Source organism: Haliotis rubra, unplaced genomic scaffold (assembly GCF_003918875.1).
Source record: "Haliotis rubra isolate DU_JTF1 unplaced genomic scaffold, ASM391887v1 Scf1516, whole genome shotgun sequence".
NCBI classification, from domain to species: Eukaryota; Metazoa; Mollusca; class Gastropoda; order Lepetellida; family Haliotidae; genus Haliotis; species Haliotis rubra.
In genome coordinates, this window is record NW_025765466.1 from 29,551 (window position 1) to 44,277 (window position 14,727).

Below are 14,727 nucleotides of genomic sequence, written 5' to 3' on the forward strand. Positions count from 1 at the left end.
TTGCTACATTAAAACATTATTGGTGAAGCTCTGTCACATACTATCAGGGGTTTATCTAGAAGCTCTCCCAGAGGATACTCTGATCTAAAACTGCAGCAAATGTCATTAAAAAAATATCAGAACAAAATTATGTCCTGTTCAGGAAAGTCATTACTGACATTATGGGTTTGTTCAAGTGTCATGTATTTCACAGATCAATAAACACAATCTCATATGCTTAAATGACATCATGGATTGAATACAACCTGACATGAAAATACCTGAACTTAGAACATAATTGTTTTTGAACAAAGCAATGTAATGACACAGTGACAACAGGTGCTTGGCAGGGGAACTCAGGTTTGATGCTTGATAAACCCCATCTGTCAGAGAGTAGCAGCATGAGTGAGTGAATGGTTTTACGCCGCTTTTAGCAATATTCCAGCAATATCACAGCAGGGGACACCAGAAATGGGCTTCACACATTGTACCCATGTTGGGTATCGAACCCGGGTGTTCGGCCCCTGCTACCACCCCCAGTAACATGACATGCCTGACACTGGGTCGACCGAGTGAAGATAAAGCACCTATACCTGGGATGGTAGACTGGTCATAAAAATTAACATTGACAATTAATTGCAAAATTGTATTAAAGCAAAATAGATTTTGACTGGGATAAACACATACTATTAATAGTACAGAGATCTGTGTACAGGTGTGAGTTGAAAATAGACGTATAAAGGTTAATACAACTGAAACTCCCTACAGTGAATTAACAGCCATATATCCATTTGTTTGTTGGATCACATATGCACTGACAAGAAACAATGCTTCCACAAGATGATAGTGCTAAAAGCAACACATCAATTTGTTTCCCTTTTCAACTCTTACAAGTAATGTTTGCAAAATGATTGAGCAAATATAAGAGCTCTTGTCAGTATTCCAGGGCCCTTATTCTCCAAACATTTGTAGCCCTTAGAATTCTTAACTTTGATCGCAACCAATGTGTTAAGACTGGGCTTACGAAGTTCGTAGGGCTACGAACGTTTGGAGAATAGCCAGCCTGGTTTTGATAATTTGAATCCCTATTTTGATTTCTGGCTTTGACAAAAATATTTCATGATCCAACAAATAAACAGGTAATGGCATAGATTTATGTAACAATTATAACACAGTTTTAACTAATCATATGATATGCAAGGAAAAGTATAATAAGTGGAGTTCTCTCCCCTCAGTGAAGTACAGATTCTAGTACTTTTGTTGGGTTGAGTCCCATCCGGGATTCGAACCCACATCCTCAGTGAAGTACAGATTCTAGTACTTTTGTTGGGTTGAGTCCCATCCGGGATTCGAACCCACATCCTCAGTGAAGTACAGATTCTAGTACTTTTGTTGGGTTGAGTCCCATCCGGGATTCGAACCCACATCCTCAGAATCAGGCATCTTAATCACCAGCACAAAGTCAGCTGCTAGAATCTGTGCTTTACTGAGGCAGTGTAATCCCAAATATAACATTCATTACATTTGACCAGTTTCTAAACGACACTGTATATTCATTGAGTTCTCTCCCTTGAATTACCAATCCAATACACCCATAGTACAAAGGTGGCCCAATACACAGGGAGACAGTTCTTCAGTTCAGTATCTTCAGACACATAGGAGTGTCTTGGAAATGGACTTGATATCATTTTCAGTTCTCTTGCTAACAACCCTGAACCCATTAATACCTAACATGTTGATGGCGCAGGTCATGCCTTGCGAAATCGTTAACATCTTGACGTTAATTGACCACCCTAATTAATATGCTCACTTGCATCCAGTTCAGATTTACTCGGAATATAACAGTAATGTTTACTCTGTCAACTGGAAATGAATATAAATCATCAGTTAAACAACACAACACCTGCCAGATGGTCAATACGGGGGGAAGACAGGGACAGGAGGGGAACACAGTGGGTCCCGGGGACAGGACAGGAGGGGAACACAGTGGGTCCCGGGGACAGGACAGGAGGGGAACACAGTGGTTCCCGGGGACAGGACAGGAGGGGAACACAGTGGTTCCCGGGGACAGGACAGGAGGGGAACACACAGTGGTTCAGGAGGGGAACACAGTGGACAGGAGGGGAACACAGGACAGGGGAACACAGTGGGTCCCGGGGACAGGACAGGAGGGGAACACAGTGGGTCCCGGGACAGGACACTCGGGACAGGACAGGAGGGGAACACAGTGGGTCCCAGGGGACAGGACAGGAGGGAACACAGTGGTTCCCGGGACAGGACAGGAGGGGAACACAGTGGTTCCCGGGGACAGGACAGGAGGGGAACACAGTGGTTCCCGGGGACAGGACAGGAGGGGAACACAGTGGTTCCCGGGGACAGGACAGGAGGGGAACACAGTGGGTCCCGGGACAGGACAGGAGGGGAACACAGTGGGTCCCGGGGACAGGACAGGAGGGGAACACAGTGGTTCCCGGGGGACAGGACAGGAGGGGGAACACAGTGGGTCCCGGGGACAGGACAGGAGGGAACACAGTGGGTCCCGGGACAGGACAGGAGGAGGAACACAGTGGTTCCCGGGGGACAGGACAGGAGGGGAACACAGTGGTTCCCAGGGGGACAGTTCCCCGGGACAGGACAGGAGGGAACACAGTGGGTCCCGGGGACAGGACAGGAGGGGGGAACACAGTGGTTCCCCGGGACAGGAGGGGGAACACAGTGGGTCCCCAGGGGACAGGACAGGAGGGGAACACAGTGGTTCCCGGGGACAGGACAGGAGTGGGGGGAACACAGTGGGTCCCAGGGGGACAGGGGAGGGGAACACAGTGGTTCCCGGGGGGACAGGACAGGAGGGGAACACAGTGGTTCCCAGGACAGTGGGGGAAGGACAGTGGTTCCCAGTGGGGGACAGGAGGGGGGGAACACACACAGGAGGGGAACACAGTGGTTCCCGGGGGACAGGAGGGGAACACAGTGGGTCCCAGGGGAGGGGGACAGGAGGGGGAACACAGTGGTTCCCGGGGACAGGACAGGAGGGGAACACGGTGGTTCCCGGGGACAGGACAGGAGGGGAACACGGTGGTTCCCGGGGACAGGACAGGAGGGGAACACAGTGGTTCCCGGGGACAGGACAGGAGGGGAACACAGTGGGTCCCGGGAACAGGACAGGAGGGGAACACAGTGGGTCCCGGGAACAGGACAGACAAGAAAGATGGGCGAGGACAGGATGGGGAGAGAAAGATGGGCGGGATCAGGACGGGGAAGAGTGAGTGAATTGGGTCTCACGCCGCTTTGAAAATATTCCAGCACTATTACGATGGGGGACACCAGAAATGGGCTTCACACACTGTACCCATGTGGGGAATTGAACCCAGGTCTTTGGCAGACGAGCAGATGCTTTGACCACTAGGCTACCCCACCGCCCCGGATAATAATAATAAGTTATCTTCTATAGCGCACAGTCTCCAACCACCAAGTGATTGCTTGCGGCGCTTAATCAGAATCTGATTCTTATTACCCCGGATAACTCAAGCTGCCTGTTAGGCGCTAGAAGGTTATAGTCACTTGACTTTATCCAACCGGGTACCCTTTTCTGCTGGGTGAACAGAGGCAATTTGGAACAAACTCACTTGCCTAAGGTGAGACCACATGTATCACATGTGCTTCGTTGTGGGGCAGGACTGAAGTCCTAGAAACTCTCAGGAGTCAAGCTGCCAAACACGGCCACCCATCCAAGGACTGTCCTAGCTCGACGTTGCTTCACTTCAACTGATTTGTGACCTGAGCTCTGTGCACAGGACCACATCTGGTTGGTGACAGGATGTGGAAGAAATATGGGTGGGGACTGGAAGGGTAAGGGCAGAGCCAAGCAGAAGATGTCAGTCATGATAACTGCTAAACTTTTTCACTGTTACCTTATTAGACACAGTTTCAGTAAAAATGAATGAAAGATGACCTCCATGATCAAAAACACCACACGAGGGAGATAATTCTGTTGAATCGGTTTGAAAACATCTCACAAAATTCCAAATCTTTTGACAAAAACTCTTTGTACTTTTTTCAAAAACAAAAAGAATTTCAGAGATAAAGTCTTTTAATATCATATTCAAACAGTTTTCAAATATACCCCAGCAAAACAGCCTAGTTTTCTCTGCGAACATGTCTCTAAAATGAACCACTGTGCAATAAGGTGGAATTGCCTACACCCACCCTGGGAGACAAGCTGGCTGAATTGTCGTGTTGTGTAACAGTCAAGATGAAAGACATAACAAAGCCCAGCCTATAATTCTAGCTACATCTCAGTATGTCAAAAAATATGTACAAAATGTCAAGTCAATAGTATCTTATTGCAAAACTCATATATGTACAGAATGATGCTTTTGTTCCTTACAATAACTTAGCCTGGTGGAGCACCCACCAAGCTGAGAAAACACTGCTGAACAGTACTGAAAAGTATAAGGCCATCCAGTACAGGGTACCACAAGGCGATCTCGTAGAGAGTACCAAAAGGCCATCCAGTACAGGATACCAAAAGGCGATCTCGTAGAGAGTACCAAAAGGCCATCAAGTACAGGGTACCTAAGGCCATCAAGTACAGGGTACCACAAGGCCATCCATTAAAGGATAACACAAGGCGACCTAGTAGAGAGTACCTCAAGGCCATCAAGTACAGGGTACCTAAGGCCATCAAGTGGCGGGTACCACAAGGCCATCCAGTACAGGGTACCACAAAGCGATCTAGTAGAGAGTTCCTAAAGGCCATCAAGTACAGGGTACCACAAGGCCATCAAGTACAGGATACCACAAGGCCAACTAGTATAGAGTACCTAATGGCCATCAAGTACAGGGTACCACAAGGCTATCCAGTACAGGGTACAAGGCCATCCTGTACAGGGTATAAGGCCATACAGTACAGGGTACCAAAAGTCCATCCAGTAAAGGGTACAAGGCCATCCAGTAAAGGATACAAGACCATCCTGTACAGGGTACAAGGCCATCCAGTACAGGGTACAAGGCCATATAGTACCGGGTACCACAAGGCCATCCAGTACAGGGTATAAGGCCATCCAGTACAGGGCAGAAGGCCATATAGTACAGTATACCCCAAGGCCATACAGTACCAGGTACCCCAATGCCATACAGTACAGGGTCCCACTGGGCCATAAAGTAGAGGGTACCACAAGGCCATCCAGTACAGGGTACAAGGCCATCCAGTACAGGGTACCACAAGACCATCCAATACAGGGTACCTCAAGGCCATCCAATACAGGGTACCACAAGGTCATCCAGTACAGGGTACCACAAGGCCATCCAGTACAGGGTACCACAAGGCCATCCAGTACAGGGTACCACAAGGCCATCTAATATGTCATCTCCTGCTACCCACAAGCTGTCATAGATATCTGTTTTCCTGTTCTCGAAACAATATTAACAAACATCTCATTTTACTATGCTATCTGTGCTATAATTCATCTCAACCTTATTCAAAGAAGGGAAGTAACTCTGTCCAGGACCCAAATCTCTGTTCTTTCTCTAACATTATAAACGTTCTATATATATACAGCAACTGCCCAAATACAGTAAAATAGCAATCAAGCAGCAAAACATGGTTTGCATTAAGAAACACATAACCTATCAGTGCGCTCAACCAAAAATACACTTTAGATTTAACTTTCAACATATTTTCAGCCTGCCATCTCTGTAGCTACCAGTATGCAAGTATGGAGATTAGTGAGTGAGTGAGTGAGTTGGGTTTAACGCCACTTTTAACAGTATGCCAGTTATATTGTCTGTCAGCTTAATGAAAGGCCAAACTGATGCAAGTCTCAGATGCTTTCCACTTGGGTAGACACACCAGAAAGGGTAGGATACCGACATGCCTGTAGCCTTGGTTTGACCAAGGGAAGTAACTCTGCATGGTAGAGGTGTAGAATACACAAACCTTACAGTGGTAATCCTCAAAACTAAAAGCAACAAACATAATCAGGGAAGCTAGATTAATCTTGTACCTAATAATTGTTGAAAACCTGACAATGATTGCGACAAATGTAGCGTCAGAAAGTGGGCAAGCATTATGAGGGAAATTTCAGCTTTAATCATACACATATGGTTGGTTGGTTGGTTGGTTTAGCTTGTTTAACGCCGCACTCAGCAATATTCCAGTTATACTCCGGCGGTCTGTAAATAATCAAGTCTGGACCAGACAATCCAGTGATCAACATCATGAGCATTGATCTATGCAATTCGGATATGATGCATTCACACATGGCTGTCATGTTGGAGGTGTTTCTGATGCAAACAAAACTGAAACATTATGATTGCTAGCCCAATAGGCTGCGGTAGGTTACCTAACAACACAATCTGTAGCAAGATCTGCTCACATGGGGTCTGAGGCCATAGACTTTGGCTGTATGACAAGAAAAAGAAGGTTGAAGGCCCTTACAACTACGTAGCAACCGAGGAGCAAGCTATAGGGAGGGAAATCAAAGACCTGAATCCTGGCACTGACAAGAGACATAACTCTGCACAGATACAAAGCTTGATTGGCAAGTAAGGTAATAAAACAAGTCAACTACGTTACCATGAACTCACTCACTGAAATCAGAAAGGCTGGAGCATGGCTGTTTTCCATAAACTTGCTTCTGGTGATTAATAAGCTTGACTGCATTGTATATGTGGTCATAAGCCCAACAATACCACTGACTGTTTTTGCACGATCGTTTCACATTCATTGTGTAGCGAAGTATGAAATCTAGAACACTCTGTACAAAGATTGCAATAATTTATTTAGCCCCCACCAACACTCACTTAAAGATGGTGTATTGCATACATCAGACAGGTCCCTGAACAATTCTCTGCAAATCAGGAAACGAATATTAACATAAGGAATACGCAGACCTCCCTCGAGGCGACAGTCATTGTCATAGGGTGGGTGGGTCATAAGGTCATCAAGGAAGGGTTAGTCTTTTTGAGGGGGAAGGTGATAAAAAAAATGATACTCTTGGAATTTTTTTTGACATTTTATCATCAAATAAAAGAGAGTTCGGATAATGTCTGTTCAGAGAAAGTCCAGAAAAGAATTTTACTATGTTTGGGAGCTCAAACCGAACACTAAAGACATCAGAGTTGGGCCTTTTTTAATTTTTTATTTTTATCAAAACCTCTGACCCTTCCACTCTGCAATAAAGAGCCAATCCAGGAGTCTCTGATGCTTCTTTCTATAGTATATCATTCTGGTCTAAATTTACACTCTTAACATAAAGTGGTGGCAAGGACCTCTTCAGTTCTCATTCAGTTTCAAGCATGGATGATTAAAATATTCTCAGAGATCAACAATCAGGGTCAGATATGCTTCAGAACTATCAAAAGCAGAAATATACACACTCATGACACGTCCTGGATGTTGATAAAAAATCATAGCAACTTTTGTACAACAATGGCAGCTGTCAAAAACCACTGTCCAGGCTGCCATCTTGAATAGTAACCATAGCAACCGTCATAACATTTAAAGTAGTAGAGTGAAGTACATAGCAGGAGGAGTCAGCGAGGCACGAGACGCTGGCTACGGGATCTGTCAGCTTGGTCTGTGCTCTGTTCGTAAATGTCCATGATTTTATGCATCGTGGCAGAAACGCACCAAGTTTCCACCCAGGGTCAAACAGTGTCAATGACATATGACCCTACGATTGAGTACACAAAGGCCAATATTATATGCACGGATAGCCTTCAGTTCAGTCTGTAACAAAACTAGTTCAATCACATGGCAGGTGTCTGCCAATCAGAGAATAGTACACCTCCAGAAAGACTTCTTGGGGGTGTTTTCCTTCTTTAACTGGTAGCCTCCTCCTCGGCTCGATTGACCTGAGGCATCCTGCAACAGAACGTAAGGGGTTTTCGTTAGTGCTGCACCCATCCATCCAATAATGGCTTTATTGATCGTTTGACAATCAAAATTTCATTATCGATTAAAAGAAACCAATCGATAACATTGTATACTATCTTCAACAATAACATTAAAAGATTTGTGTACATGAAAGATTTGCAAATACCTCCTGGTAGGCTCGCAATCTCAGCATCAAATAACTGCCATAATACAGAAGTCAAGTCTATTTATAGCTTGCTAAGGGAGCAGTCATTTTCCACTTTTGGAGGTAGTGGCTTGTTTTAGAGTTTATGCATATATTGTTGCTACACAATGGCAAATACTTATTTCATAAACATTACAAAAACATTTCATTAGTTCTCTCTACCATAATCTCTATGTTGTTTGATTGCAATATGATATGAAAACGTGTCACATGTAGAGTTCTACTTTCTCAGTTTTCACACACACACAAAAATCTTGATTTATATATCATTTAGGTGTAAAAAGTGTGATCTAAATTCAAAGCCAGAGCAACAGCTTCTGTCATTGCCAAGGGACAGAACTGCAAATAGAGCTGCAACACTGGCAGAGATGGTGAACGTAATGGTTTCATACAGATCTGCTCAGAGTCGGCTACTCAATGTCAAGGCCACAGCTGAAGAGAATAAAACTTTTATTTGAAATGAAATCCTTTACAATGCATAAATACATGGTGAAATTTCAATAAAACACCCATTTATGCTACAGCTGAAACTAAAGTCATGATGCGTCCTTCCAACTTACTGATTTCCTGTCCATCTTGAGCTTAATATCTCGCGCTAGTGTGAAGAACGCCTCCTCCACATTGTTGCTGGCTTTCGCACTCGTCTCCATGAACTTGATCCCATGTTCCACAGCAAGCTGCAACAGTAACAGGCACTCAGTTGGCGCAATTGTCTGGGGTGTGTCCGTCAGTCAGCAGACCCTCAGTTGGCGCAATTGTCTGGGGTGTGTCCGTCAGTCAGCAGACCCTCAGTTGGCGCAATTGTCTGAGGTGTGTCCGTCAGTCAGCAGACCCTCAGTTGGCACAATTGTCTGGGGTGTGTCCGTCAGTCAGCAGACCCTCAGTTGACGCGAATTGTCTGGGGTGTGTCCGTCAGTCAGCAGACCCTCAGTTGGCGCAATTGTCTGAGGTGTGTCCGTCAGTCAGCAGACCCTCAGTTGGCGCAATTGTCTGGGGTGTGTCCGTCAGTCAGCAGACCCTCAGTTGGCGCAATTGTCTGGGGTTTGTTGGTCAGCCTGCATACACTAACTTGGCACCAATGTCTGAGGCTTGTTGGTCAGTCAGTCAACAGACACTCAGTTGGCACCAATGTCTGGGGTTTGTTGGTCAGTCAGTCAACAGACACTCAGTTGGCACCAATGTCTGGGGTTTGTTGGTCAGTCAGTCAACAGACACTCAGTTGGCACCAATGTCTGGGGTTTGTTGGTCAGTCAGCAGGCACTCAGTTGGCGCCTATGTCTGGGGTTTGTTGGTCAGTCAGTAGGCACTCAGTTGGCACCATTGTCTGGGGTTTGTTGGTCAGTCAGCACACACTCAGTTGGCGCCTATGTCTGGGGCTTGTCTGTCAGTCAGCAGGCACTCAGTTGGCGCCTGTGTCTGGGGCTTGTCCATCAGTCAGCAGGCACTCAGTTGGCGCCTGTGTCTGGGGCTTGTCCATCAGTTGGCACCTATGTCTGGGGCTTGTCCATCAGTCAGCAGGCACTCAGTTGGCGCCTATGTCTGGGGCTTGTCTGTCAGTCAGCAGGCACTCAGTTGGCACCTATGTCTGGGGCTTGTCTGCGGCTATGTCTGGAGTTTGTCCATCAGTCAGCAGGCACTCAGTTGGCCTATGTCTGGGGCTTGTCCATCAGTTGGCACCTATGTCTGGGGCTTGTCCATCAGTCAGCAGGCACTCAGTTGGCGGCTATGTCTGGGGTTTGTCCATCAGTCAGCAGGCACTCAGTTGGCGCCTATGTCTGGGGTTTGTCCATCAGTTGGCACCTATGTCTGGGGCTTGTCCATCAGTCAGCAGGCACTCAGTTGGCGGCTATGTCTGGGGTTTGTCCATCAGTTGGCACCTATGTCTGGGGCTTGTCCATCAGTCAGCAGGCACTCAGTTGGCGCCTATGTCTGGGGCTTGTCTGTCAGTCAGCAGGCAATCAGTTGGCAACTATGTCTGGAGTTTGTCCATCAGTCAGCAGGCACTCAGTTGGCGCCTATGTCTGGGGCTTGTCCATCAGTTGGCACCTATGTCTGGGGCTTGTCCATCAGTCAGCAGGCACTCAGTTGGCGGCTATGTCTGGGGTTTGTCCATCAGTCAGCAGGCACTCAGTTGGCGCCTATGTCTGGGGTTTGTCCATCAGTTGGCACCTATGTCTGGGGCTTGTCCATCAGTCAGCAGGCACTCAGTTGGCACCTATGTCTGGGGTTTGTCCATCAGTTGGCACCTATGTCTGGGGTTTGTCCATCAGTCAGCAGGCACTCAGTTGGCGCCTATGTCTGGGGCTTGTCCATCAGTCAGCAGGCACTCAGTTCAGCAGGCACTCAGTTGGCGCCTATGTCTGGGGCTTGTCCGTCAGTCAGTAGGCACTCAGTTGGCACCAATGTCTGGGGCTTGTCCATCAGTCAGCAGGCACTCAGTTGGTGCCTATGTCTGGGGCTTGTCCGTCAGTCAGTAGGCACTCAGTTGGCACCAATGTCTGGGGCTTGTCCATCAGTCAGTAGGCACTCAGTTGGCACCAATGTCTGGGGCTTGTCCATCAGTCAGTAGGCACTCAGTTGGCACCAATGTCTGGGGCTTGTCCATCAGTCAGTAGGCACTCAGTTGGCACCAATGTCTGGGGTTTGTCCGTAAGTCAGCAGGCACTCAGTTGGCGCCTTTGTCTGAGGTTTGCTGGTCAGTTAAAGGGCAAGTTTACACGAAAATTAACCTTCTTGTCTTGCACTTTTTCATCATAAAAAGTGTTTGTCAAGTAGTTTTATGGCCAAAACAGTACAGATATCAGAACTAACTTATTTTTTGCGTTATATCGATTCAAATTTTCCACATTAACCGAGAGTTCTATGTCTACAATAAACACACCATGGCTTATGTCCCTTGGAAATGACGTCATTGGTGCCAAACCGACAAACGAATGACATTGTTAGACCCATTTCACGTAGTGCAGGTATAGGTGTGGTTCTTGTGTCTCGATACGCAGGCTACTGTTTTAATCCAGCTGTTGCCTGGCTGTCAGCTGGCTATGTGGTAAAATCCACACTGTGATGACGTTGCAGTTTGAAAAAACGTATACTAGTACATTGTACAAATAGTGTTACCACGTAACCAAATTGTACGACATTCAACCTGAGTCGTATCGTTTTTCACAAAAACTAAAACGTTTATTCACTACATCTAACCTGCCATCGGTGAATGTGTCGGCATTCTACGTTTGTTACATAATTCTAACATAAATCTACAATATATGTCCAGCCTCTTCCACTCTTCGCACCTATCGATACCATATCCAAATCCATCACGAAGATAAACGCAGTTTGCAGTTTTCAATTCGGTTTGAAATTCGTTTTTCTATGACATCATCCACTCATTGTAAGGCAAATATACTTAAAATTACATGCACCATGAATCTGGCCTGTTTTGACCCATTACGAAGTCACCATTCACATTCACTCTGTTTTGCGTAACTTATAGTATGTCTTAATTCAAATGTCAAATTTAGCTAGGAAAACTGAATTTAAAAGACAACCAACCAACACACACACACCCAAAATAAATAAATGAATAAAAAATAACAAAACAAACACGTATAATTGTGTTCAGCGGTATATTTGTTGTTGTTTGATCGGATCACCAATGCTCGTTCTGAAACATTGTCGATGAACCGAGAATCGCTGAGAATGTTTTGGAAAATACGCACAGTTAACGTCAAAGTGAATTTTCAGCCTTATTGCAGAGTGTTTATAAAATCACGTCACACGTACACTTACACAAATCCCTGAATTCCTCATACAGTTCAAAATAAAATTATAAATGGTCTTTGTCACCAATACCAAACGTTTCAGTGAAATCTAACGAAATATATCAGATGCCGGACTGGGAAAGGACCACTTGTTTGTAATGTAAACAAAGTCAATCTCAGATTTCTCTCTGTGTATCTGTTCACCTACTTTTGTTGCAAACACTTGCTCATTAGTTTTAGACTATGTATCGGAAAGGTATTGTAGCAAGCCATAGTAAAATAAAATAGGTGTATTCCAATGATGTCCGAAATTCATCACAACATATTATAGTAGGGAGGTCAGGCACGGTGGCCATCTTGTTTTGAAAGTGAAACTAATCAAAATTCATCACATTTCAGTTTCATAAACAGAAATAAAAATAACATATATGCTTGTGAAGAATGTCTTAATAAAACATTATGTCTATTTTTGTTTTGTTTTCCATCTTATTTCATAATGAATTGAATGTTTCTTCACATATGCAACTTGTTAGGTTTACAATGGTGTGCTCCCATTTGCCAAAATGGCACCATCTAATATTCCTACCCTCAGGGTTCACAGTAAAAATAGGAGAATCATTCAAAGGTAAGTTTACCAAAATGTTCTGAGAAAAAATTAAAATGGCGGGAAAACGAATCGCCACCGTACATTTCCAGGCTATCTAGTTTCTAAAATCCATAACTGAAACAAGAAAACATTGTGTCCAGGGACACGGATGCCCCCGCTGCTGTGGGTAGAGTTCACACATTCAGGGTCCCACTGAAGTACTTCAAAACACTACAAACAATGTGTAGAAGGGTTAGATAACACAACCTATTATCATATAAAGATCGATAATTGAACAACATTCGCGAACAAGTTCAATAAACATCTATGCAACTATGAGATGCACACCTTTCGAGTCCCAATGAAACACACATATAAGCTTAATCAATTCTGTTGAGCAGTTTTTGTGGAGAAGTGGATAGACCTACCCGGTAATCCCCTATTTCACTATCATCAGAGAGAAATTCAACAAAATTTATCTAAGTTCAAATGTCTCTAAACATACAAAAAAATATAAAATACAAAAAAAAATATGAGATGCACACCTTTAGAGTCTCCATAAAAGACATATGTAAGCTAAATGAGTTTTGTGCAGTGGTTTTTGAGGAGAAGTGGATAAAGTACACCCCCTGTTGTACGGGACGAACAGGATGAATAGAACCAAATTCAACTAAGTTCAAACATCTGTAGAAGTGACAAAATTAAGAAATTGGATGAACAAGGTATGAGATGCACACCTTAAGAGTTCCAATGAAACACACGTAGAAGCTCAATCAATTCTGTTGAGCAGCTTTTGTGGAGAAGTGGATAGACTTCATCCCCTATAACACTATATTCAGAGAGAAATTCAACAAAATTTATCTAAGTTCAAACGGCATTGAAATTGGAAAAATAAATAAAATACAAAATCAAAATATGAGATGCACGCCTTTAGAGTCCCTATAAAGCACATGTGTAATCTAAATGAATTCCATAAAGTAGTTTTTGAGGAGAAGTGGATAATGTACACCCCCTGTTGGATGGAACGAACAGGCTGAATAGAACAAAATTCAACTAAGTTCAAACATCTGTAAAAGTGACAAAATTAAGAAATTGCATAAAAGAATTATGAAATGCACACCTTTAGAGTCCCTACAAAAGACATGTAGAAGTTTGTTCAATTCTGTTGAGCAGTTTTTGTGGAGAAGTGGATAGACTTCATCCCCTATAACACTATCATCATAGAGAAATTCAGCAAAATGTACCTAAGTTCAAATGTCTCTAAACTTACAAAATAAACCAATAAAATAAAAAAACAAAATATGAGATGCACACCATTAGCGTCCCAAGAAAGCCCATGTATAAGTTCATTGAATTCCACAGAGCGGTTATGGTGGAGAAGTGGATAGAATACATTCCCTGTCTCGGACGGACACCGAGGGTAACCCTATATGCCCCTGCCATATATGGCGGGGGCATAAAACCGTAAAATGCTAGGCACACATACTATTTTGCAAACGAAGTTCCATCGTTTCCCCTCTCTCACGGCAGACATGAGAGCTGACTCGCAAACAGACACTATGGAAGAGGGGAGCGCCAAAAATGAAAGTGTCCCCACGGACAATGTGACAGGTTACATAACTACACAAGACTTACATAAGGTATAATGTAAAAATGTGATGTGAATTAAAGGTTTTTTTAGAAAAAAGGTAAACCATTGAAGAAAATAGTGATTTTATAATTACCTCTCCCCATGTATAAAAGTGTACTCTTCCAATTTTTACCGCTGTCACTAACAGTGAATGTATCAACAACCAAAACCTTCAAGACATCGTATGTTTAATCTCAATCCTGATAATTCCTTCCAAACACTATTATCACTGACATGTTGTCTCTGTTTACACTGGGTCGTAATTAACCCCAATTTCCATCACAGCAGTGCTGTCATGACAGTCGCTGATCGAATGGTCTTGGTCCGTAGTGGGGGTGACGAGGGAGAAAGTGGAGCACTTGCTGACACGCCCTGACCTGAGAGGTAAGGGCTGTGCCTCTTGTTGACAAATATAAATGGAACAAGCATTTTATCTGTGCCATTACACCATTTAAAGGGGAAGTGAACACGAATAAATCACATTTATTTTTATGTGAATCAAAGTGAACTGTTTTAATTAGTTAATACCAATGTTTGAAAATATACACTCATTTTTCTTACAATGTAAATATAACCCTCAAAATAAGTGCTGAAATGTTATGCCAATATGAGGTATTTGTTTGCCGAGCTAAACAGGCCACAGTTACCGCCCTTTGATTATGACGTAATTGGTGCCACTTGATTTTAAAC

At 44.1% G+C, this 14,727-nt stretch overlaps 2 protein-coding genes across 7 annotated transcripts in view; one reads left to right on the forward strand and one right to left on the reverse strand.

Moving 5' to 3' along the window:
- Positions 1 to 1,889: 1,889 nt before the first annotated feature.
- On the forward strand, positions 1,890 to 3,245 carry LOC124270423 (spore wall protein 2-like). Its single transcript, XM_046705459.1, has one exon. It carries the CDS (start codon positions 1,890 to 1,892, stop codon positions 3,243 to 3,245), a length of 1,356 nt encoding a protein of 451 aa, XP_046561415.1.
- An 806-nt stretch (positions 3,246 to 4,051) lies between these two features.
- The window catches only part of LOC124270425 (ras-related protein Rab-8B-like), a 36,325-nt gene continuing 25,649 nt past the window's right edge, over positions 4,052 to 14,727 (reverse strand). For 2 of the 6 annotated variants that reach the window (XM_046705461.1, XM_046705460.1), the window contains exons 6-7: positions 8,624 to 8,740; positions 4,052 to 7,846 (exon numbers count right to left, since the gene is read on the reverse strand). In XM_046705461.1, the coding sequence (XP_046561417.1) occupies positions 7,754 to 7,846; positions 8,624 to 8,740 (210 nt within the window). In that variant the 3' untranslated portion in view covers positions 4,052 to 7,753. The remainder of the gene's footprint in view (positions 7,847 to 8,623; positions 8,741 to 14,727) is intronic. The other 4 variants (XR_006896766.1, XR_006896769.1, XR_006896768.1 and 1 more) reach the window with 4 other exon arrangements.

Bases quoted from the DNA above. Each gene is read 5' to 3' on its own strand.
- LOC124270423 (XM_046705459.1), top strand. From the start codon at position 1,890: ATGGTCAATACGGGGGGAAGACAGGGACAGGAGGGGAACACAGTGGGT.